This window comes from Peromyscus californicus, unplaced genomic scaffold, assembly GCF_007827085.1.
Source record: "Peromyscus californicus insignis strain IS unplaced genomic scaffold, ASM782708v3 Scaffold_14__1_contigs__length_90479793_seg_2, whole genome shotgun sequence".
Taxonomy (NCBI): Eukaryota; Metazoa; Chordata; class Mammalia; order Rodentia; family Cricetidae; genus Peromyscus; species Peromyscus californicus.
The window spans coordinates 60,825,863-60,852,925 of NW_026294436.1; the positions used below are offsets into that span (position 1 = coordinate 60,825,863).

At 41.5% G+C, this 27,063-nt stretch overlaps 1 protein-coding gene across 7 annotated transcripts in view; it reads right to left on the minus strand.

Moving 5' to 3' along the window:
• Window positions 1-27,063, minus strand: part of Pld5 (phospholipase D family member 5) — a 316,954-nt gene that overhangs the window by 100,367 nt on the left and 189,524 nt on the right. For 6 of the 7 annotated variants that reach the window (XM_052737721.1, XM_052737725.1, XM_052737727.1 and 3 more), the window contains exon 4: window positions 22,861-22,972. In XM_052737721.1, the coding sequence (XP_052593681.1) occupies window positions 22,861-22,972 (112 nt within the window). Of the gene's footprint in view, window positions 1-22,860; window positions 22,976-27,063 lie in introns of those variants that run through there. The other variant, XM_052737728.1, reaches the window with a different exon arrangement.

Consider the following 27,063-nt stretch of genomic DNA (forward strand, 5'->3'; position numbering starts at 1 on the left):
GGATGGGAAGGAAGAGTACAAGATGGGAGAGGGAGGTGAGAAGGTAGATTTGGAAGAAAATAATAAACACGGAAGACATCTCTAGCTCGTGCTAGACTCGAGGAAGGGCCCACATGTCAGAATTCTTCATTTGAGCCTCTACCACTGAGCAGCTGAGAGTCTCTGAGCAGTTCACCTAACTACCTGTGCCTTAGTTTGCTCTCCAAAAATGGGGATTCAATAAGAGAAGACTTTTTAGATGACTATCATGAGATCTCTGTGTTAAGAGTGTGAGGCAGGTGCACGCACGAAGGCCTCAGACATGTGAATCCACATGCAATTGTTTTCTGTAACCATCCTTAAGAGTCATGTCATTATTTGTTGAGCACTGTCTTCCTTATTAGAGTGTAAGTCTCAGGAGGGAAATGAGAGCTCTGATTCAGCCACATTTGGAGGCACATAGTCAATTTCTGTTGAAGAACCACATGTAGATACACCTCCTTCAAAAGCTACTGAGATGTCAAAGCACATACTTTATTGTCACGTGGCAAATTAACCATATACAACCAAAAGAAATTCTGAAGTTCTAAAATTAAATCCTTCATGGTTAATGTCGATTCACCACACCCAGCGAAAAGCTGAGTGTGTAACCAGGAAGCTCCCAACTCTTCATTCAGCCTGAGAAACTCAGAACTTTGAAGTTGGAAACATTCCCAAGACATGAAAGGAAATGAGAACCAAGAATATGGGGGTGGGGTGGGGGTGGAGAAGGAGAGGAGAGGAGACTGCATGGAAGAGAAGGAGAACATGTGAGTTTGTGTTATGAAAGAAAAGGAAGACACCTTAAATCCAGGCCAAGCAGGAATCCAAAAGCCAAGGTCTTGTCACACTCCCTACTCTTTTCAAAGCTGTTGGTGTCTGGCTTCCTTTCAGTGCAGAGCTGTTCCGGCCTAGAGCTCCCTGTCACAGATGTACACTATAAACTGTGATCCTTTTGTCCAGTTCCCTCTTGACTCTCAATGTAAAAAATGGGAGGCATTTTTTTCAGGAAACAACCATTGACAAGGAAGAAAGAACTTGAACCATTTTGAGCAAATAGAATTGTGTCCTTATGAGATAATGTCCTGTCACCCTGCATGGACACTCATGGCATCTATGAGCCAGGAGGTAGCTTCCTGATAGACACCAAATCTGCTAGTGCCTTAGTCTTGGACTTCTCTGCTTCTGCTGTTCTTAGAAATGAATTCTTGTGGTACATAAGCCACGCCATGTGTGATGTATGGTTACAAGATGTGTGATCACAAAGACTTTGAATAAAAGCAAGCATAAATGATATATTATTTTCATATTGATTCCATGTTGCAATAATCATATGTTAGAGGTGTTGGATTAAATATAACTATCAAGGGAGCTTCATTACTTAAAACAGGTGAGTTGTAAGAAGTGCTCCAGAAGGATCTGATGTAAATCAGCAGCTCATAGAATCCACAAAGTGACCAAATTCCATGTTTGTCTTCACAAGTTCCCCATTTGCTCTAATATTTTATTGGACTTTTTCTTTTGTTTTAAAATAAAAGTGTTTAGTCAAGATGTAAGCCGCTATCTCCCAGTCTCCAGAAGGAACTACCTTTGCTTTGGGGAAATATATTTCCCCCAAACTAACCTATAAGCCTGCTGCTTTATGTCAATCAAATTTAAATATTACCAAGTGATATAAAGGGAGAGTTACACCATGGGAAATATTTTACTCTTCAACAAAATACAATTTATGAATACAGAGTTTTCATAAACTATTTTCTATAAGACAGTGAGCATCACTGCTTCTAAAATACAGGCTCAATATTGGTAGGAGGGCAAATATCAGAGTAAACTAACTTAGTCATAGGTTCTGGTGGCCATTTTTTCCAACTTTGAATCCCTCTTTTTTTTCAGTTCTTCCATTAGTAGAATGTGGCCCTGGTTGCAAATCATCCTTTAGGCTGAAAACCATGGCGAAAGAATTTGACTTACAATCAACTGAAAGTTGACAGCTGTGATATCCCAGATAAAAATAAGAAGGAGGCCAGAACACTGCAGAATTGTTATCACCAATCAAGTGAGGGACAGAACATGCATGGTATAGCTCAGGAGAATCCCCTAAATTTATTTTTAGAAATTTTCCCTCCAAATGCTTATAGAATAAAAATTGTGGGGGGATTAGGTAAAGAAAGGACCAGATTCCACAACCCTGTACAAATACCAAAGATAGTGTGTCATTTTCTCCTGCAGAAAATATGTATGAATAATGCATTAATTATATCCATTGTATCTCATATCACAGGATAGGTAAATAAAAATATTTCTGTGAGTGGTGGGGAAAGAAAAAAGCTTCACTTGGTGGTTATTAACTTATGATTTCTAGTTCAAATCTGCCCTTCGATGTGTATTCCAGAATAATGGAAGCAATTCTCGTGAGTGTCCTGTGCAAACAGTGAGCACAGCTTTAGCTTTCTGAATAGAGGTGCAGCGAGAACCGTGCAGAGGGGAGGGTCCTCCTGCTACATCCAGCTAGTTCACAGTGGTGTGGGTGTGAGGATGCGCCTGCGCATGTGCACACAGACACACACACACACACACACACACACACACACACACACACACACACACACACACACACACTCACTTAGAGACAGACTGAGGGAGAAACCTTGAACCCCTGCCTGGTGGAAAAGCTTCCCAGGACCCTTTCCACATTGATACCATAGGTTTGGAGTCTCCTTCTGTGACTAGAGCTCCTATTTTCTTGGCTTCTTTACTTGCTGGGTACCAGTCATGGCTCACCTGTGCTCTGCTTGCACCCCAGACCAAGACTGCCAGATGGAGGAGAATAAAACAAAGCTTCTGGTTAGATGAGAATTTCAAATAAACAATAATATTGGTGTAAGCACTTCTATAAGTGTAGCCTATATAGTATTTGAATCAATATTTACACTGTATTTCCTATTTTTTTTTCTAGCAACAGTACTCAAAGGAATGCTACTCTAGATTCCCACAGACTTGCACATGCAACACAGACTATGAACCTGTCATTAGTGTCACAGTTTGGGCATGTTACCATCCTTTGGTAGAACTTAGTTGCTGCGTTTCAGTTGCTTGGTCACTACAGACCAGCAAACTAGTGACTTCTCTACTACCCACTGTGTCACAAACATACCTTTATCAAGGCAGCTGAACTCGAGCCTCAGTTTCCCCTCACCTCTAAGGTAATATGCCGAATTTTCCATAGTATTCAGTCACTTGAATCAGAGGCAAGCAATTCTTTACCCTAAGTTTCCTTTAGTTTAAGCTGTTTTGTGACATCTACCTGCCAATAATACATAGACACATGTATGGCCTATGCAGAAGAAAAGAGAAATCGGCACATGAGAAAATGCGAGTGGGTGAATATTAGTTGTATTAGTTAATTTTCAATGCTGTGACCAAGTACTTGATCATATTAGCGGGGGGGGGGGGGGGGGGGGGGGGGAGGAAAAAAGAAAAAGAAAAACTTCACCTTTTAAGAGTCCCCGGGAGTCATAAGATCTCAAAAGTCTCTGAATTTCTTTTCAACTCAAATTCCTAAAACTTAAACAGCACAAGAAAAACGTCTGAACATAGCGTTCTTTTCTTGTAGCATATGTCATTTCCAAATGACACCCGAGAGCTCGCAAATCTCATTGGAGCGCTGCTAGGTAACTTCCCAGACCTGACAGCATAGTGATTTGGGTGAGCAGGAAAATGACAGGTGAGGGAATTTGCTAGAATCTGCTGGTATGCCCACTCCGGTGATTTAACTGCCTGGAAACCAGCTTGGCAGGACAAAGAATTCCAGGCAATTTGGCAGATCCAAGGAGTCTACTGGCCAGACATGTGCTCAGGCTGGTGTACGTACAGGCTTCTCCAGCTTTCACAACCATCAGTTCATTCAGAACGGCATCCATACCTACCTCAACTCCTACTGATTTCCCGTTATTTATTCCTGGGCTGGTTAGGAGGGTCTTTAAATAGAAAGAAATTGCTCTACATCAGTTTATTTACATACATATCACACACACACACACACACACACACACACACACACACACACACACACACACACACATTCATGCAGGAAGAAACAAAACCTATAGGTTAAATTATCCCAAACCAATTACATTCAAATCAGACATTAAAAAAAACCAACCAACCAACCAACCAAACAAACAAACAAAAACAAAAAAACCTCATCTTCATTTTTTTTTTTTTTTTTTTTTTTTTTTTTGGTTTTTCAAGACAGGGTTTCTCTGTGTAGCTTTGCGCCTTTCCTGGAACTCACTTGGTAGCCCAGGCTGGCCTCGAACTCACAGAGATCCGCCTGCCTCTGCCTCCCGAGTGCTGGGATTAAAGGTGCGCGCCACCACCGCCCGGCTTAATCTTCATTTTTATCTTAAATTTTTTTTGCAGTGATTTACTTATTTTGTAGGTTTAAGATGGAAGGCATGTGTGTGCACCATGGCACGTGTGTGGAGGTCAGATGACAATTTACAGGAGTCAGCTCTTTCCTTCCATTGTATCACGTGGCTTCTAAGGACAGAGTTCAGGGCATCAGCCTTGGCAGCAAGCATTGCTACTTGCTGACACACATCACCAGTCCATTTTTAAATGGAAGGGCCATTGAAAACCTTATTTCATTGATTTTTTTTAAATAATAATATACACTGATGAAAAGATAGACTCTTCAACCAACTGTGGGGAGAAAATTGGATGTTTATAAACAAAAGAATGTATCCAGGTTATCTCTCACCCTGCATAAAAATCAACTCCAGGTGAATCAAAGCTCTCAACAAACAACCAGAAAGTCTGAAACTAGAGGAAAGGCAGGGCATACTTTACAAGTTATGGGTGTACATAGGCTCAACAGGCTATATTTTGGGATATATGTGTATATGCAAATACTACACGCATGCACTGATAATTAATGAAAAAGGGGCCATGAATTAGGAGACTGAGGAGGAGCATGTGAAAGGATTTAGAGGGAGGAAAGAGAAGAGAAAAGCATTGTAATGAAATTGCATTCTCAAAAATCAACAGAAAAGATATAGGTATAAGGAGTTTTTGAACAAGACTCCAGTCATGCCAGCAATAAGGCTGCCAGCTGACAAACAGGACATCATGAAACAGAATGCTCTGTTCAGCAAAGGAAATCACCCATCAAGTAAAGAGGCAACCTACCGAACGGGTGGAAAACCTTTTTCAGCTAATAGAGGATTGATGCCTAGAACCCACAAAGAACTCAAGAAATTAAACATGAAGGAAAGAAATAACCCGTGGAAATGAACAGAGTTCTCAAAGGAAGAGCTACGAATGTTCCATAAACACTTTAAAATGTGTTCTACATTTTTGCCAGCAGGGAAATGCAAATTCAAATTACTTTGAGATTTCATTTCATCCCAGTCAGAATCGCTATCGTCAAGAAGGCAAGTGACAACAGACACCAGCGAGAGTGTGGGGAGTGGTGAGCCCTGATTCACCGTTAACTGCAGTGTCCGGGCTTCTCAAAAAGCTAAAAACAGAACTAGCATATGACCCAGCTTCACCACTACTGGGTACACACTCAAAGGACTCATATGACAGAGCTATAAGGATATCCACGTTTCAACTTGCTGTTCTATTGACAACAGTAAGGAAACAGAAGCGGCCTAGATGTCACTCAACTGGTGACTGGATAACGAAGATGTGGTAGAGATACACAACAGAACACTACCCATCACTAAACAAAAGTGAAATGATGAAATCTGTGGACCTGGAAAATATACCGAGTAATATAACCCAGGCCCAGAAAGACAAAGGCAGTACGTTCCCTCTCCTATGTGGATGCTAGCTTTACATTTTTAAATTTATGTGTTTAAGTTGGAGTGAGTGTCCACAGAAGCCAGAACCATGGGGGGAAAGAACCATGGGGGGTGCGGGCCAGGGAGGTCTTCAGTGAAGAGATCACAAAACATAGAAGAAAGTGAGAGGATTCTTAGGGCTTGGGAGGTTTAAAATGGGGTTGGGACGGGATGAGGAGACAAGTCAACAAAATTTAAAAACAAATGTTGATTCTATTTTTTCTATTTTCTATTTTTCTTTTCTATTTTCTATTTTTCCTATACATTTTTTTCTCTTCATACTCTGGTCCCATTTAAAAATTGTGGCTATTCATATTTTTATAATGAAAAATAATTGTAATTGGAAAATGTGTTTGTATATCAAAGATATTTATCGTTTACACAGCACACTAATTAGTTAATTGTGCTGCTGATAGAACTCTAGGTCTTGTTCACGCCAAATAAGAGCCCCACTGCTGATCTAGTCCCTCAGCCCCATTTCAGCCATTTTAAACTTAAGGAAAAAGGTATCTTTGAAACATCACATAAATTAATGTGGTCAAACCTGAGCAAGGGTAGCTCTGCATTTATTACTTGATAAATACAATGGGGTGAAGTTGTGAGGTTTTCATGTTGGGCCTCTCTAACAAGATGTTACATGTTCTTCTTATACATTCCTTCCAGTTGTCATTAGCTGGTGGTGGGGTTTGCATGTGTCTTCATGTTGGTGTGACATTCTTAATGGACAAGGAACATGGTGAATGTTCTGCCTGTGGAACAGCTGCTTCTCGACACTGGGTATTAACTCTTCCATCCCCTCTTCCAGAGATCTAGCCCATGCCAGGGGCTCTACCTCATCCTCTGTATTCCACATGACAATCGACACCTGGAAATTTATAAAAAGACTCCAGTGGTCTTGATCATGTACGATTAGTCACTTCCTCACGGGGTGTTCTAGTTCATTCCATTGCTGTGATAAATACCATGACTGAAACCAACTTAGAGAAGGAAAGGGTTACTTTGGTTTACACACTCAGGCCATGCTCAATCTAGGGGAGACAGGGTGGGAATTCAAGGCAGGAACCTGGAGTCAGGAACTGTGTGTGAGCTGGCTCACTCAAGCTCAAGTTCAGCTTCCTTATTCCCAGACCTAGGGAATGTTACTCCCCACAGTGGGCTGGGGCCACCTACATCAATTACCACTCAAGACAGTCAGTCTCTCACACACATGCCCATTTTCTTGAGATAGATTCATGTGTGACTATTCTTCAGCTTCTCTTCTTTCAGAACATGAGTGTTTAATAAGCCCCCATTCCACAGATTTTTGTATATTGTGTTATGGAAAAGTTTTTTAAAAATTCTTCATTTCCATTGTGAGATTTTGATTGGATAGCGTTTTTATGATAAGTAACAGGAAGTTTCATTGCCAAGGATATGAAGATTTTATAGTTATCTTTTTTCTATTGGTTCCTAGCTTGATTTCACTGTAGTCAGAGAACATATGAAGCATAATTTAAATTCTGTGGTATGTGTTGAGTTCGCTTGTAGATCATCATTTTTAGACTGTCTGTTTTTTAGGATATTCCAGTTGGAATGAGTGTGCACTTGAAGTGTTCTGCATACATTACATAGATCATGTTTATTCACTGTTCAAACCTTTTACTCTGTATTGATTTTTCTTGTGACTTCTATTAGTGTTCAAATCTCTAGCTGTATGTGTCTCCTTTAAATTCTGCCAGTTTTCATTTCTCACTGTTTGAAACTTGTTCCTCCATATAAAATTAGTATAGTTACAGCTTCCTGTTGTGTGGGCTTTCTGATCATTATGGTAGGACTGTTTTATCTCTGGTAATGACAAATGAAAGCACCATTTGCTATTAGGGTAGGTTTATTTGTTTTTCTGTAGTTAATATCACACGTAAGATATTTTCCATTCCTATCTCTGCTACCATTTCTGTGACCTAAAATATATAAAGTGAGATATGTATACATGTGTGTGTGTGCATACATATATTAATCTAGCCTGATTTTTTTTTATCTTTCAGCTTGAGGATTTAGACAGTTTTTATTTATTATAATGATTAATATATTAAAAACATCAACTTGCAATTAGTTTTTCAATCATCTAATCGTGAACTTCATAATTGTGTTTTTGAGTTAGTAGAATCTGACTTGATGCTTCCATCATACACACATACTGTGAGCTCAGCACAAACTTGCACACCTCAGTGTAACTGCCTCCCTCTTCTGTCCTTCCCTATTTTTGTCATGTATTTTAATCCCCCATATGTTTTAAGTCTCAGAAGCGAGAGTCTTATCCAGTTCTGCAGCTACCAATGCAATCTAGATGCTGGTAGCTTACCAGACTGTACTTCTAATCCTGACTCTTCTTTGTACTTGAAACTCACAGAAATCAGATCCAAATCAACCTTGCTACTTGGCTATGTAGGAAACGTAAAGCGGAGCTTACTAAATCAGACAGTGATTGGCATCTGCCCCCAGTGGCAAGCTATTTCTCCTATTAAACTTCCCATGTCAGGAGATGTAGACAGCTTGTACTTTGTCATTCACAGGGAAGCCCTGACAGCCATTCTTGATATGTTTCCTCATCTCCATCCTCATATTAAACAATCTCTGCCAGTCCTAGCCCCAACACGTACTTTTGAATCATGTTTATTTCCTTCTGTCCTTGTTAGTCCAAGGCACTTTTGTCTCTTGCCTGGGGTTCATCTACACTCTACTAGCTTGTTCCTCTGCCTCAATTCTCCTCTAGCTCATCTTCCACAAAAAGCCAAAATAATATTTAAAAACTCAGATAATTTCCAACAGAGGCTGGCTGTTGTGGGATATTTTGGTTGCACTCTGACACTCCCAAGACTGCCAATAAAGTTAAACCTTGAATCAAAGGAAGGAGTCAACATTCAGCTGGCCAGAATAGCTATAGAATTTTTGGCAGACCCAGATTAGGATAGAGAGACACAGGAAGGAATAGGGAGGGGCTTAGCAAGATTCACGCCCCCTTTGGATCTAGGGAAGTGTGGAGAGGTTGGGCCAGCTGATCGTTTCTCTATCACTGTGTAGATCTATTCGGTTTATACCCCAATGCCTGATTCCTGAATTTTATTTAATAATAGAACAATAAAATTCAACTGGCATGTTGCAGAAACACAATAAATATTCCTTAAAAGAATGAATGGATGGATGGATGGATGGATGAATGAATGGATGGATGGATTTAATAGTTTGCTGAAGGTTCTATAACAGCAGCTCTCAACCTGTGTATCATGACCCCTTTAGGAGTGAATGACACTTTCACAGGGGTCACATATTGATATCGTGCATATCAGAGATTACATTATGATTCATAACAGTAGCAAAATTACAGTTATGAAATAGAAATGAAAATTATTTCATGGTTGGAGGTCACCATGACACAAGGAACTGTATTAAAGTCCTCATTACTAGGAGGGTTGAGAACCACTGTTTTAGAAGGTCTTTCTTGGAGGCCTTCTCACTGACTCTGAAGCTCATGGATCTACCAGGCTTGCCAGTGAGCTCTAGGTATTCTCCTTGAATTCAGATCCTTAGTCCCATGTAAAATCTGGGGACAGCAGCACATTTCTGCAATCCCAGTGGTTGGGGTAGGCAGTGCAGGAGGGTACCTAGAGCTCACTGGGAAGAGTGTAGAGCTGAGCAAAGAAATGCATAATTCCAGGAGAGTTGGCCATTTCCAGAGGAGCTGACTCTCAGTTTTGGAGAAACTTGAGAAGGGAAAGTTGCTCTTGTCTGGAGATTCAAATCAGTAAGTATCCATTGAACATCAGTAGTGCTAAGTATAGGGCAAGGAGTTCACAATCCAGCAGAAGGCACAATGGTAGCATGATGAAGGGCTTCTACAGATAGAAGCCCCTCTGGTACCCACAGAATTCAGTCCCAGAGCACATGTCAGAGCTCCTGTCTCTGCCCTGGCATCCCTGGTTGACCGAGTGATCTAACACAGCCTAACTGATCTGCTGAAGTCTCCCTGAAGCTTCTGTTTCTTAATTTTAAACACTATAATATCATATCCATTTACACCTTGTGTGATACAGAAGTTCCATAAACCATAATTATTTTGCATTGTAGCTAATTAATGCTCCTGGAGTTTTCTAGGCCCCTTTAAAAATGGTATCACAACAAATTCAGAATGATCATGCTTCCTGTTAAATAAATGTGTATATTTTACCTGATAGGTGTGTCAGTCAGTACTAGAATGGGGAGTGTGTTAAAATAGGCAAAATGTTCACCCCACTTACTCTTTAAACAGCATAAGAAAGTTAACTTGAATCCCCACCCCTCCCACACACATTGGTAGTGGTTTTGTGTGGTATTAGGAATAGGTCACATGGCCCTGCACATGCTAGACAAACACCCTACAATTGAGTTAGATCCCAGCCCTTAGTTTAGTTTTTTCCTTTTTCTTTGTCTCATTATGTCACCTAGGCTGTCTTCAAACACTGGAGCTTAAGAGATACTCCTGCCTCTGTCTAGTAGTTGGGATTAGAGGCACTCACCCCCGAACCCTGCTGACTTCCAGAATGATATGATGATGATGACTATGTAGTCTGCTGCAGAACCTAAGCAGTGGGTACTAAGCTGCCCCAAACTCCAGGGAAGTAGCAGAAGTGATCCAGGAAGAGCTTATCCCTATTCGAGGGAACAGAATACACAAATACACAATGACAGCACCAAACTAAACTGCAGAATATGTGGTAGATTGGATACTAATGGGAATTCACACATGGGGAAACTCGCTGAGTACTTGAGCTAGTGTGAGAACAGATTCACTCAGGCAAGTATTGGCTTTTACAGAGTGTGAATACATGTGTGTCTGCAGAGACATGAGTTGGGAGGCAATTGAGAGACTAAAAACAGTTGGAGTGTGGCGTCCATCTGTGATTAAGGAGTAAGTAAGGGACCATAAGGGTGTGTTGTGCTTTTTGGAAACATATCATAGAAAATTCAGCATAGTTCACCACTGTTGTGAGATTTTCATGATCAAGACCTCAACTTCTAGCAATGGTATATTTGTGACTTGCATGCCACTGTGACTGTAACACATGGCAGAAACAACTTGTGGGAGGTGAGATTCATTTTGGCCCATGCTTTCAGAGGGTCTCAGTCCATCACAGCAGGGAAGGCATGGCAGCATGGCTAAGTCCATGATGATGGAAGTGTTTGGTTAGGACTGTCCCAATGGTAGCGGTCATGATGATGTGAGTGTTTGGTTAGGACTGTCCCCAAAGCAGTGGTCATGATGATGGAAGTGTTTGGTTAGGACTGTTCCCACGGCAGTGGTCATGATAATGGGAGTGTTTGGTTAGGACTGTCCCCATGGTAGCAGTCATGATGACAGGAGTGTTTGGTAAGGACTGTTCTCATGGCAGTGGTCTACCAAGCAGAGATTTGCCAGAACTAGGTACCTGGTTAAAACCAACAAAGGCTTGCCCATAGTTATCTACCTGCCCATGCTAGCCAAAACCTCCTCAAGGTTCCACAGCCTCCTGAAACGTCACTGCCTGCTGGAGGACCAGCACTCAAAACACACTGCTGGGAGAGATATTTAATCCTCAACCATAACAGAGGCTTTGGGAGGTGGTCCCGCACTGCCCGTTGTATGTCCATAAACTTCTTACCTATGAGCAGCTCTTGACAAATCTGTTTTTTCTCAACTGTAACTTCAGTAACAACAAACCAGCAGGTAAAGTTCTAGTTGAATTTGCCAATCAAAATAAAAAGAATATCAGACTCAGGAATTTAAGTAGAACTCAGAACTTTAGCCTCCTTAAGCTTCCAAGATGTTACTGAACTATTTCCCAGGCTTAAAGTACATCATGGTGTGAGGGTGGAGGAAGAAGGTAGTTGAATTGAAGGAGTAATGTCTGGTGTTCTATAGCACAGTACAGTAACAGTGGTTCACAAGAACTAATTGAATATTTCAAATAGCTAAGACTGTGCATATTTCTAACACAAAGAAGTGAAGTATTCCTGAGTGATGGACATGATGATTACAGATTGTACAGACGTACCAAGAAGCCACACTGCATCCCATCACTATGTGTAGTTAGTTACTAGCTATCATAGCTCTAAAAATATAAAAAAGTTTGTATAAGACAAATCAGGGACTAGAGCTATGGCTCAGAGGTTAAAAGCTTGGCTCTCACAGAAGATCCAAGTTTGGTTCCAAGCATCCAAGCTGGACAGCTCACAAACACCTGTAACTACAGATTCAGGGGATCTCATGCCCTCTTCTGGCCTCTATAGGCACCCGCATATAGGTGGTATTCATACACACACACACACACACACACACACACACACACACACACACACACACTCAAAAATAAAAATTAATCTTTAAACAATAGCTCCCTCCCCAAATTTAAATCACATAACACTTATGAATGAATTTTGTGAAAACTGATTATTCCAGGAGACTCAAAAATTCTTTCAAGTGAATTGTTACGTTGTTGATTTTCCAACAACATATGAGATACTCCTATTTTTTCTTCTCAGACCACTATAGCACTGAATAGGAAAAAAGGAAGGAAAAGCCTTTTAGAAGGGTAAATTGAAGTTAAGCATGGCTTGGACTAAGGACAAACTAAACCACAGCAACATTCTGAACTCAGGCAGCAATGCCTTGAGCACTCCTCACCTGGGCAGTCCCAGGAAAGTCATGTGAGGAGACACAGGGCCTCAGGCTGAGCTTCTGAGGCTGCATGCACCTTCTCATCAGCTTTGCTTAGGAACAGATTTGTTCGTCAGCCGCTTTATTGAATGTAACAGCCTCCAATCAGGGCCCTTTTGATCTGCACACTGTGTGGCCCCAAGGTGCAGGCTTTCTGTGGAAAATTTGGCCTCCTGAGCAAGCATAGACACCAGCTCAAGGCTGGGGCATGAGTTAGATCCTGTCTTCCACAAAGCAAGAAATATTTAGTTGTCACTTGGGTTTTAAGTCATTCTTATCCAATATTTATGTGCTAGAATTTTTAGCCAAGAAACCCTTGAGGGTATGTGTGAGGGAAGCTCCCAGGAGAACTGAGGTGAGGGAGGGGGTGTGCAGAGCTGCCCTTCAAGCCCCAAGCCCCAAGGACATACATACTGACCAAGAGTCTGCTCTGGTGCTGTAGGGCTCAGCACTGCAGCCCTCACTACAGGGGCCATTTGCAACCTGTAAGGCATCATTTATGGACTAATTTCCTCTCCTGATTCTTCTCCCTAGAGTCTCTTCTTCCCCCCTTCCCTCTTTTCCTAGCAATTTTCCCTTTATAAAAAAGCTAATTTTTATTATTTTTAAATTATTATTATAATTTGTTGTTTGCTGTGGATATCGCTCTGTATAAATAAAACACTGATTGGTCAGTAGCCAGACAGGAAGTATAGGTGGGACTAACAGAGAGGAGAATTGAGGGAACAGGAAGGCAGAGAGAGAGAGAGAGACCTGCCAGCCGCTGCCATGACAAGCAAGATGTAAGGTACCGGTAAGCCACGAGCCACGTGGCAACTTATAGATTAATAGAAATGGGTTAATTTAAAATAGAAGTAGAAAACAAGAAGCCTGCCATGGCCATACAGTTTATAAGTAATATAAGCTACAGTTGTTGCTGTTGTTTTTGGGACAGGGTCTCTCTCTCTATACAGTCTTGGCTGTCTGGGAACTCACTAGGTAGACTGGGCTGGCCTCAAACTCACAAGAGATCCTCCTGCCTCTGCCTCCCAAGTGCACCATCAAAAGTGCACTACCACTCTACCAAAGATGTGTACCACCACACCTGATTTCTTGTGTTTTTTTTTTTTAAATTGAAAATGTTTTAAAGTTCCTAACAGGTGCTGTATTAAATACTTCTGTGAATTAACTCAATAATAGCACTATGCAGCAACTACTACTGTTAGCCTATTGTAGAAATTGGGGCACAAGTTTGTTTGTTTGGTTGGTTTTGTTTTGGTTTTATCGAGACAGGGTTTCTCTGTGTAGCTTTGTGCCTTTCCTGGAACTCACTCTGTAGCCCAGGCTGGCCTCGAACTCACAGAGATCTGCCTGCCTCTGCCTCCCGAGTGCTGGGATTAAAGGTGTGTGCCACCACCACCACCCAGCTGGAACACGAGTTTTAAGAGGTTAAATATTTCACAGAGTTTCATAGGAGCAAAGTCAGGGACACAGTCTTCTTTCCAGAATCTGAGCTTTTGGCCTTACACCCCACACTTCCATAGAAATACCTCCATAACACTCATCACCACCACCACCGTTATTACTAACACAATCACCATCACCACCATTATTACTGCCATCATCACCACCACCACCATCATCATCACAACCTTTATCACCACCATTACTAACACACACACACATACACACACAGACACACACAGACACACACACACACACACACACACACACACACACACACACACACACGTCAGGACAAATGAGCGAAACCAGGTGTAGTCTCATCACGGATAGGAAACCCATATTAATACTCTGAAGGAGTTCCTGGAGAAGATGAGATGACACAGTGGCTTCCATCTTGCAGGGGACTGTTTTGCACGTAGCAGCACCATCCCCGCACCGCTGACTGTTCTCCCTCAGCATGGTCTCTATGGGATAAATGGCTCCCTATCATGTATAATTTCCTTGTGAACCTTTCTCACAGCAGCTGCTATGGCAACCTGAGGGAAACAGGTCTGGAAAACAGTGTGCTAGCTGGAGAAATATCCCACCTTAAGTCCATTTCTATTGAGGTCATCACCACTTAGTAGCAAAATGCCACCACCACCATCATGTGTCTCTGATCTCAATACTTTCTGTCAAGTCGTCATAACCCTGGCAAAAGCACACGTTGAACCATCGTTTGTGTTCTGTCTGGTTGTAATGCTACAATGCAGCGATTTCATAGTTATTTTATATTTCACCATACAGTTAGTTTGCATGTGACCTCTGCTCAAGGTGAACCAAAGTTTAACTTTTCATAATCAGTCCACAAAGTTACGCATCTCCATTTCCCTTCCACTGTGGTTTAATTGTGGTCCCTTCAAAATGCTTAGAACTTAATGGCCAGTGTGACAGTACAAATAAGCGGGGTCTAAAATGCAATTAGGTTATGAGGAGCCACTTGAGAATGTGACTAAGACCCTTACAGACTTGATGGAGAGTTGGTCCTCTGGCCCTTTCTGCCTTCTGCCACAGGAAGAAGGGTTTCACCAGCTGCCTTAGATTTCCTAGCCTCTCAGGTTGTGAGAAACATCTGTTCTTTTAAAACTGCCTAGTCTCTGGGTATTCTGTTATGGCAGAATAAAATAGCTTCAATCCTTCTTTCAAAGAAAAATGATAGTCAGCAAAAAGCTGCAAGAGAGGCAGTCAAGCATTCGTGTCCTTAACCTTCTATTGAGGAAGGAATCACTTCCTGTCTTTGCCTGTCTCCATTAATTAGCCACATAGATGAAGAAGTTGGACACTTCAGCAAACTGCAAGGTCTCTGCTCATCCACCTGGACAAGTGACCGTGTGGAAAGGCATAATGAAAGTGAGGAGCTCAGCTCTGATCTCCACAGGGGTTTATTAAAGGAAATCTTGACAAGTCAAAGTACTCTGAATTCCAGTAGCCCTTCCAGTGCCCCTTCTGTTAGGAGTAAGGCATTGTGTTAGCTTTTTGTTACTACCACAAGCAACTAGGACAAATAACTTGTAAAAAAAAAAATAGTGTTATTTTGCTCAGTTCCAGCCCACAATCTAGCCCATGGCTCTATTTTGGACCAGTGGTGAAGCATCACATCATGGTGGAAAGCCTGTGGCAGAGTAAAAACTGATGGCCTCCTGGCCAGGAAACATGCCAAACTGAGGAAGAGACCAGAGTTCTGTGATCCCCTTCAAAGACACGAGCCCCTGTCACCCAAAAAACCTCCCACCAGGACCTACCTCTTAAAGTCTGCACCTCCTCCCAATAGCACCTCTCTGAGGACCTACCTCTTAGCACATGCGCTTAGGGGAGACAGTCAGCTTTAGCATTATTGCAGAGGTGTAGACAATTTACACATTCAAATGCTTGTCCCATTGTCTAACAACTAGTACAGCCACTGAGAACCAGCTTAAGGTGTAACTCTAGGGCATCACTTTTTAGCAGATTTCTCTTATCACAGAGAAAAGTATCCCTTTGAAATTCCCCAGGTCCTTATTACGTTGGATAAAATCTGCCAGCTCTTCCAAATCTTCAGATTTTAAACTTGGCAGCTTGACACAGCACACATTTTCTTTTTACCAATAAATAGAATTCTCAGTGTTCTAGACACCTGGGAGACATAGAAGAGCTACAAGGCTCTGTGATTCTTTCCGTAGGCAGGCTGGAGTTGTTTCATCAAATATTTCTTTATTGCCTAGGTACGCTGAACACCAAGTATCCTTCTTGCCTTCATGTAGGTTAACGTCTAGAGGTAAGAATGGTATTACGGTGTAGGGACAGCTATGTGGCAGGATGTCTTGGGGCCTGGAGGAATGCAGGGGAGTCCAGGGCTCAGCTGGAAGAAGGAATGATCTGATTTACCGTTTGAGTTTCACATTTTATTTATTTATTTACTTACTTATTCTCCAGCTGAGGATCCATTCTGCTGCCCAATCTGGCCTGAACCTCAGGGCTCAAGTGGTCTTCCTGCCTGAGCCTTCTAAGTAGCTAGAACCACATGTGAACCATGCCTGACTTCACAGTGTTGTGTATTCCCAGACCTATCTCAGACGTATGTATTAGTTACTTAATTATACATAAGTCAGATGTAAAGTGGTGAGTTTGTAACTTGGCATTTTCTTAAGTCCTCATATTTATAAAATAGCATGCTAAGCATATTAGCTATTTTATCCTACTATTTAGTAAATGAATACATTCAAATTTTTAAAAGTTAAAAAAAATAACCTTAAAAATCAACTCACATACCTCCTATGAAATTGGTGCTCTTGATTGGGGTACAATACTAATGATGCCAGTAAGCTGCTGAGAAATGTTCAGACAAACAAGGAAGCAGGGAATTTGCTTTTTTATTTATTTATTTATTTTAAATTAATTAATTTATTTATTTTTAGCAGCATCCTTTTATGTGGAGACTAGAACACAGCAAGGCCAGAGTGGGGAAGAATGGTTAGCGTGTCATTTGTGCTAGTGCCAGAGACAGGATATAAAAGCCCAAATTGGAATAGAAATTTGGGAGGGTTGTTTTGGCAACAGCCTGGCGTGTTAAACACCCACAAAACTCATTGGACACCTAGAAATCAAGCTGGTGCCTACCCAGAACCACTGCATGAATATAAAGGGAGGGAGACCCATGGTGTTCTCAAGTTGTCCTAGAACACACAGTTAGAACTGGATTTTCTTTTCACCAGAAGATTACAGGGCTTGAGGGAAGTTGTAGCAGCAGAAATGAGCTCAGTGTAGACTAAAACATAATACACTGAAGTAATGTGCCACAAATTACATCAAAGGCCAATGTCATTTGTTTCACTCCCATGTCCTTCAGGGAAGCTACTGTGGTCACCATTTTACCGACAAGGACACTGAAGTTCAGAAAAAAGAATTTACCTAAGATTGCACTTCACCCTAATGACAGGGCCATTATTTTGGCACCATGTATATGCACAACACAAAAGGACCTTTCTCTAAATTATGCTGGTCACTGCTGGACAGCATGAGAGCACACTGTGTTCAGATACACACAGGTGGAGCGGTACCCGCTCTACTAAATGTTTTAGTGTACTGTGAAGAAGGAGAGAAGATGGAGTTCTTTGAATGCTCATGGCCAGACACGAAACAAAGGGACCAGCCTTTGTGTTCTGTAACATGTGCCCATATGACATCACCTTTAAGAGGGTGAAATGAGAGCAAAGGCTGGCAGAGAATCCTGCCTGGGTGCCAGTCGGACATCTTGACCTTAGTCTGGGTCACTGCCAGGACAGATTGAAGAGATGGCAACGGCTTCAAGGATTCCACACTGTGTAGAAGGCCATCAGAATAAAGTTTCTCTACAATAAGAGACCACTGGGGCTTTTCAGTTCCTTTCCATTGGCAAGGAAAGCTTCCAGATGGTGGAAGCTGGGATAACATGGTGTGACCTCTAGGGAAATTTCCAAAATTTACTTCTCAATGCTGATAAGAAGCTAACACAGACAAGCTTGCCTACCTGAGAGTTAGACCTGGGAGTAATTATAAAGCACTATGACCTAAGTCACCCACGCTCAATCATCACAGTATCTCTACTGTGATGATTATACTCTACTCACTTGGAGTAAGTGGCTCAAAAGCCACCGTAAAATGTTCAAGGTGGAAACCATGGTAACTTTTATTAATTTTCAATTTGAACAACTCCAATCTCAGACATAGAATGTTTTCCTTTGAAGTTTTCTTAAGTCTACACAGTGGATGTGAAAATGAAAATGAGTTATCATTGATGAATGAGTACAGGTTCCTTGAATTCAAAAAAGCAATGGTGAGGATAGACTTTGGAATTTGATGACAAGATTACAGAATAGAAAACCCACTCTGTTTTTCTTTTTAAATAAATAGCAAAAAACAAAACAAAACAAAACAAAGGCAAACAGTAACTTTTAGACATGGTGTTACTGGTGGAAGGGCTTCTGTCTTGTTTCACATTTAATTTTTTTGCGGGGGAGTTGTTTTGTTTTGTTTTTGAGACACTGTTTCTCTGTGTAACTTGCCCTGGCTGTTCTAGAATTCTCTCTGTAATCTGTAGACCAGGCTGGCCTTGAACTCCTAGAGATCCATCTGTCTTTGCCTCCTGAGTGTTGAGATGTGTACTACCACCACCCAGCAACATTTAAATTTCTGACATAAAGCCAGGCACAATAGCTCATGCCTGGAATTCTAGCATTTAGGAGGCTGGAGTTGGATGAGACTTAAGCCAGCCTGAGCCACACTATGAGTTCTGAAGCAGTCAGCTACAGTCTGAGACCCTGGCTCAGAAAACAGACACAAGATAAATGACATAAAATTCGGACGTAAATCAATGAATTTTGACCACAAGTAAACATCAATGAAATGTCTGCTGTTGAAGATACTGCCGTGTTCAGTGGGCCCAGCAGCTGTCAGGTGTTCCACAGAACAGAGAAGGCTGTCTACAGAGCTCACCTGCTAATGAGGGAAGTCCCAAATGCCAGTGCCATTCAAACCCCAGATTGCATCTGTGTGAATCACCTAATGAGATCTTAGTCACAATGGGCACAGATGACATGATGCAGAGGATGCAGAGCCTGAGCACCGTCAAAGTGACGGGGAATCTACTCAAGCACACACGCACTAGTGCGTCTTCACAACGAAGGTAATAGAACTGAGAGAGAGAGGTACAGTTGTGCATGCCAGTAATTGCAACTATTCCAGAGGCAGGAGGATTGCTCCAGCTCAAGATTCAGGGCCAAAATGAGCAGTGTAGTGAAATCCCTCTTTCTTAGACTTTTTATTAAAAGAAGACAGTATGAGCAAAAAGAAAGAAAAGAGAAAAGCCTGGAACTTCAATTTTAAAACATAGCAAGATCCGAAGACCTATCTGTCTGTCTTGTCTGTCATTCATCTATCCATCTCCCTATGTCCCTATCTATCTATCTATCTGTCTATCTATCTATCTGTCTATCTATCTGTCTGTCTATCTATCTATCTATCTATCTATCTGTCTGTCTGTCTGTCTGTCTGTCTGTCTGTCTATCTATCTATCTATCTATCTATCTATCTATCTATCTATCTATCTGTCTCCCTATGTAGACATTTACCCTCTTGTGTCAGTAATAAGAAGTGGGGCCTTTGGGAAATTGCTATGAAAAACATGTCTACCCTTTATCTTGTTTCCTGTTCTGACACACCAGGGGGGACACTGACACAGGGCTCTATTATCTTAGACATAGAGAAGAGGCCCTTGCCAGACACCGTTGTGAGTGCCTTGAGGCTGACGTTTCAGACCCCACACCGTGAGATTATACATTGCTCTTCTTTATAAATTCCTCAGTCTCTGGCATTTAATTAGAGCAGCATAAGCTGATTAAGATACTGTCTGTCTATGTATCATTCATCCATCCACCTACACACCTACTCATCCATCATCCACCCATTCATCTATCCATCCATCCATCATCCCTCCATTCATCTATCCATCTACCCACCCACCCATCATCCATCCATCCACCCACCTACCTACTCATCTCTCTCTCTCTCTCTCTCTCTCTCTCTCTCTCTCTCTCTCTCTCTATCTCTATCTCTTTATCCCTTACTGACAAACCTAAACCTCTTGTTTTTCACAGCATAATTGATTCTCTTCTGTATTCAGTAACACCTCTGCAAGCACACTTCTTTGTGGATAGCTTTATACTTCTTTGTGTGTGGACCTCTATTTTTGGACAAAACTTTTAAAAAAACTTTACAAAAGACAAATTTCTCCCTAAAAAAGTTTAAAGCTTTTTCTTAAACAAGATACTGAAAAAACTTTTTAAAAATGACTTCATAAAAGCTATTTCTAAGATGTAGTAGACTATTATTTAATATGTGTCTATTGAGGGGTGAGAGTAGAGATCAGTAGTACTTGAATTTTAAAGATTCATGTATCTTGTACTGAGACTACACATACATGCAGCACCTACTAAAACCTAGATATGCCTAACTCTGGACACACAGATACGGTTACTTCACTAATGTAAAAGCAAATCACATGTTTTCTTATTGTGATAGTAACTTCTGTGATGAACAGGACTTACACAGACTTGAAAATTCAGACAGCTGCTTTTCTACGAGACACAATGGCTGCCATTGAGTTTAGACCTTAGTTCACAGCAGAAAGGAAACCAGGTCCTTGTCAACAGCTTTGTCCATTCTCATTCAGCAATGTCCAGGGCAATGCATTCTGCCCCTAATGCCTCCTTGTTTTAACTTTTGATTGACTTTACAAGATTTAGCAAGGGTTATAGGTAGGAAGACACGGTAACCCTCAGGTCCCCTCTTCCCCCATTTATACATCCAATGCTAGGCAAACGGATTTATTGAGAAAAGGATCCTGAAAACTGCAAACATAGCCCTACCTCCCAGTTAACCAAAGGGAATCCCTTCCTAAAGAGGGTGTGTTAAACAGCAAATGCTCTGATGGTAGTGACTCAATTTGTTATTTTTTTTTAAATGAGAAAAGTAATAATACATTTCAGAGCCACACTGACTATATCTGAACTGGGCATTGTCTAGTTTTAAAAAGTATCGCTAAATGAAAAAAAAGCTAATTGAAAAATTTCAGATCCAGCAATATCGCATCTGTATGTATTTAAACTTTCCTACACACAGAAAAAAACAAAACCAAAAGCAAACCCACAGCTACAGGTATAGCAGCTCATGTCTAGAATCTCAGTAGTCTCGGGATAGAGGCAGGAGGATTGCTACAAATCTGAGGTCAGCCTGAGCTACACAGTGAGGCCTAGGACAGCCAGGGCTGTATAGTGAGATTTTATCTCAAAAGACTAAGATGAAACAGAACAAAACTGGCCATAGTAACATGGTGATGGTTTTTGTGATAAGTGTTGCCCAATCTCCATGTCCGAACAGCTTGGCCTCCAGCCTGTGGTGCTGTATGGAGTGGTGGTGGAGCCTTTAAGTGGCCTAAAGGCCTAGAAGAAGGTAGCTACATTACTGAAACCATGCCCCGAAGGGAGATTGGCACCTTGGTCCCTCCCTGTTTGTCTGATATGCTTTGTGACTGCCTGAAGCTGAACAACCTCCTCTGTCATGTGCTACCACTCTTAACTATTCACCAAAGGCCCAGCACATTAGCAACAAGTGACAATGACTCAACCATGAAACAATCTGTCAAAGTAAAGCTTTTCCCTTATTGGGTTAATTATCTCAGGTATTCTGTTATAGCAATGTGAGGCAGACTATACATGTGTATATCCAACCTCAGGTCTTTTATTTCCCTATTTAATTTTTTTTTTTTTGAGATAAGGTTTCTTTGTGTTACACTCCTGGTTGTCCTAGAACTCACTTTGTAGACCAGGCTGGCCCCTAACTCACAGAGATCTGCCTCCCCTGCCTCCTGAGCACTAGGATTAAAGGCATGTGTCATCATGCCCAGCTTCAATATGTTTTACGCCACTTGAGCTCACTTACTTGTGTAAGTCTGTCCTAGTTTCAGAAACTATCATCACTTAATGATGTAAGGACAGTGACAAGCATGCACACTATCTTCCAACAGCAGACAGCTGAGACCCAAGGCAACCCGGTAAAACATGGAGACTCACTGAGGACATCGCCTTGTTCTGTTCCTGCAGCTTGAACATTTTCTCTGGTTTTCAGGTGTCAATCTTCTCTACACATTAGCAGTTTGGCATAGGAAATGCTGAGAAAATGATTTTACAAAGTATTTTTAAAAATATTTGGAATTGAGAGTCCAGCTAGAGAAGACTACAGGAAAAGAAAAATATGCCAGAAGGAAGCTCAATGTGGCTGAGGTCAGGGCACACCCCAGAGAGGATGGGTGAGTGGTGTTTTCTGGGGAATTACCCAAAAGTCAGGAATCACAGCGCTTCAAGGGTTACTAGACCCAATGGTATTATTGAAGATTCCATGGCATAAAGAGGATTTCCATCTGATTGGCAGGAAAGAAATGGAAACCTAGTACTTCATTCCCTTGAAGTGGCTCTTTTCTTCGGATCAAATTATTGATATGTGTAGAAAAGTCTGATTCTTGACTAAATATCATTTAATGGACAATAGATTATTTCTCATAAACCAATACACAAAACACTACTTTCAAAATCCCAGGAGCGTTAGTTAATTAGTTCCCTGACTTAAAAGCTGTAATCAGGCTTTTTTTAGGGGGTGGTGTCAAAGGCAAACTAAGAAACATATTAGGTGGAATGTACTAATGAGAAAGAAATGATATATTATTTTAAGTGAAATTCAAGGTATTTTCACAGAATGTCTATGGTAAAGTAGCATCAACCTTGGCCTTACCCTTTAATTTCAAGGCTTCTAATACCTTTGAATCAGCAGTCACATCGCTCACCAGCTTGATTTCGATATTTTGAGACGTCAGTTGGAGCAATTTCTCAAAGAGACGTTGACCCTGGGAAAAATATTCAGAGACAAAAGAAGAGAGAAACCTAAATGTTTGCCATTTTGAGTTGGTATAAATAAACCTTTTAAATTTTATGTATTCAGTTTGTAAAAGGCAAGGGCTTCAATGACAGATATGCACAGATGTGTGAAATTCTCTGAGTTTCATGGCTAGAATAGAAACATGAACGTAGATGGCATTCTGTCTTTTCAAGCACCGTGTAATCCAGCAATCTGTAATAGCAATTTTAATAACAGGATACAAATTTACTTCCCTTTTGCTTTTAAAGCTGTAGATCTCTGCACAAAAGGAGGCAGTGTAAAATATTCAGTAGCCACAGTTTGGCACAGAAAAACCAACTGGTTTTCTAATTTACAAACTGTGCTTTTTAATCTCACTGATCTTTTGTTCCTTCCTTGAAAATACAGACTATACTTACTTCGAAAGGTTTCTTATAAAATGTCAGCAGAGACATTTATGGTCATTAATACACTTCATCTTGTCTAAATCCTATTTCAATGAATGGAACAAATGGTCTATATATAATATATATATGTTATATTATATAAATATTTATATAACAAATGTAAAATGCAGGCTTGCCTGGTAAAAGTCTCACAAGCATGCAATCTTTATAAGATTTATTTAAGGTAGATTGAGTGATGGTGGGTCCAGGCATGACCTTATCTCCAGGGATAACTCTGCAATAGTATAGTATTTGTTTTCCCTTTGTGTTTAGATAGACACCTCTTATCTTAAAAAGAAACTGGTCTGTTGTTACTGGCTTTTCATGTTTGTTTGTATGGACCTCAAACACAAATACCTTCAAAAGGGCCAGCCAGATAATAAGGCTTAGGTCTTAATGGGCCCCAAGTGCACCATTAAGCTTACCTTATCTTGATAAAAACCTTTGTTGGTAATGATTATTTATAAAGGATTTGGTGATTGGGAGGAGTTGATGAAGCAAATGAGGATGCAAATGGGGATTCAAATGAGCATGCAAATGAGGATGCAAATGGGGACCCAAGCAGTGATTCCTGAAAAACCTCCTTATGGAGGAAAAAGATCAAAGATTAAAAGTCTAACTAACACTCCAAGGAGCTGGTATGACAGCTGACAACAGAAACGGGTGTCTGGCACCTCTAGTCTGGAGCTGGCTGGCAGCCAAAGGTCCATATCCCTTGGGTTCTGGAGGCCACCCTTTGCCATGCAGCCTGTTAGTAGAGGTTAAGGTTGGCCAGTGTGGCGCTTACCTCAGACTCTCAAAGTTCTCAGTACCCCAGAGCCTGGGGGGTCACTTCACCCCAGCACACAGTATGGGGAATGCATAATGGACAGATGCAAGTGCCTTTTAACAAGGCCTAAAAAGAAAGGAAAGTGGGGGAGGGTGACCGCCAGCTGCTGGTTTGTTGCTCTTGGTATGCAAGGCTATTTTTTTTTTCTTAGAATTTATCTTTTGTGTTTATTTGTGTATGTGTGAGCATGAGCCACTGTGCTACATGTATTCAGGGGTTGGCGGAAGCTAGTGGAAGCTATCAGATGTCCTGGCGCTTAGTTACAGGTGGTTGTGAGCTGTGGGACATGGGTGCTGGGAACCAAACAGGACTCTAGAAGAACATCAAGTGCTCTTAACCACTGAGCCACCTCTCCACGCCCCTTGGTGTGTGATTTTAAGTGAGGGCATAGGCATAGGCTTCATACACAATACAAGAGCACACCCATATGGTGGAGCTTAGGGCTCTTACTGTTACACAAAAGCGACTCGTCCTTGTCAGCTTTGGCCCCTGTTGTGCCTGCCACCCACTGCTGAAGGTCTAGTGCTGTCTGCGTGGTGCAGATTGCTACCCCACCCCTCCCCCTGGTCAACATGGATTCACATGAGTTGGTTGTATTTTCCCCTTTCACACAAAAACCCACTTCGTGTCTTGGCAATATCCTAGAGATAGTGGGCCAGTGGTTTTTTGGGTTTTTTTTCCTCTTAAGTTAATTCTTTTAAAATGTTAGTTAACTAGCCAGGCGGTGGTGGCACACGCCTTTAATCCCAGCACTCGGGAGGCAGAGCCAGGTGGATCTCTGAGTTCGAGGCCAGCCTGGGCTACAGAGTGAGTTCCAGGAAAGGTGCAAAGCTACATAGAGAAACCCTGTCTCGAAAAACAAAAAACAAACAAACAAACAAAAATTATGGTGATATTTTATTTGTATTAAAATGTTATTTGTATGTTAATAAATAAAGTTGCCCGGAGGTCAGAGCTATTAGCAAGCCATAGGAAAGCAGGGCAGTGGTGGCATACGCTTGTAATCCCAGCACTTGGTAGGCAGAGCTAGGTAGATCTCTGTGTGTTCAGGGATACAGCCATTATTGGATACACATGCCTTTAATCTCAATACCAATCATAGAAAACCTGGAGGTCTATACAGACAGGCCGTGTCGAGACCGTCATGTGTTTGGGTTTACAACCAATGAGAAGGCAAAACAGAAATTCTATATAAAGACTTTAACACAGGGGTAGCTCTGGTTCGGAGAGGTAGGACCACCACAGGAGGAAGGGTAAGGTTTTAACTCTTAGCTCTGACCTCTTGGCTTTCTTCTTTGCATTGGTTCTGTGTTTCTTATTTAATAAGACGGTTGGTTACATCTACAAAAAATTTAGTTAACAAAATACATTTAGCACAAATAAAACAGAAGTTGTCACCCAACTGTCTTCATTGTTGACCCTGTACCTTCAGCTTATTCTCCTTGTGTTCCTTTGTGCAATTTGAACCAAAGACCAGAAATCTGACACAGGAATGAAAACAGAAAGTCTGAAACCTATAGACACAGGCAGTCTGCCATTAAATGAAGCTGCTTTCCCCCTTCAGTGTGTGGTGATGACTCATGCTGGAGAGTCTGATCCGTTCAACTGTAGCACTCACTGTGACAAACTTGGGCTTGTAGAACCCAAGTATTTGGGCTTGAGTGAAACTTCTATTAAGTCATCTGTTTCTGACATGTTAAGTTCCTGCCCCAACATCATTTTTCATTTTTGTTATAACATTTAGGATGTACCAACTCTCTCTCTCTCTCTCTCTCTCTCTCTCTCTCTCTCTGTGTGTGTGTGTGTGTGTGTGTGTGTGTTGGGGAGGATATTCATGTGCCTATGGTGGGGGTACACATGTCTGTGTGTGTGTATATATGAAAACTCAATGTCAGTTTGGGTTGTCGTTCTTCAGATACCAGTTAACCTCGATTTTTTTAAGTTGTTTTTGAGACAGAGGCAAGGCAGACTGGCCAGCAAGCCATGGAAATCCACCTATTTCTGTTTCCCCGCTGCTGGAAGTACAAGCACCTGCCACTATGCTTAGCTGTAGTGGCTCTTCAGGAGAGGAGCAGGATTTCTATATCCTGTGGGGAGGTCATTTCCCACTGCACCCCAACTCCCAGTATCACCTGACTCCCCTGAGCAATCAGGATACCTTTCCCTCCAGAGCTGAGATGTCCTAGCAGCTCCAGCTGCCAGAGCTGTCCTAGCAGCTCAAGGTATTGCCTGACTCCCCCGAGCAGTCAGGATACCTCTCCCCAGAGTTGCAACACTGGCTTACAGAGTGGGTGTTGTTTTCAATGTCTCATTACTTCCAACAAGTGGTTGTAGACCTGGCCACCACATTTCGCTCACATGTACACACCTTGTTCTGAGTCAGGGGCATGAATGGGTCACAAAGGAAAAGTAAACCACTGCTGTAAAAGTAAACCTACAGGCTGTGCACTCAGCTGAGCCTGTAGGAGTTAATTCCATTGGAAGTCCACAATGCAGTAGGGCTGATTACAATGTTTTTCTTAGACGTCAGTTAACTCTGAACAGGTCGTCCACAGACTATGTAAGCACAATGAGTACATAGTCATAAATAATCTCATAGAGTATTATTAACTTGGTTATAGGTTGGGTGAAAGGTAGATGTTTTAAGCAGAATTTCTCAGAAAATCCAATCCCACAGCAGCAGAGTTAGAGTCTGGGGGTCAAAGTCATTTTTCTCACAGGATCCAAAATTGTTTGTTCTCCAAGAATCAAGGAAGGCACCAAGGCAACACCGCCAGGTCTAGGACTGAGATGAAGGAGTTGATG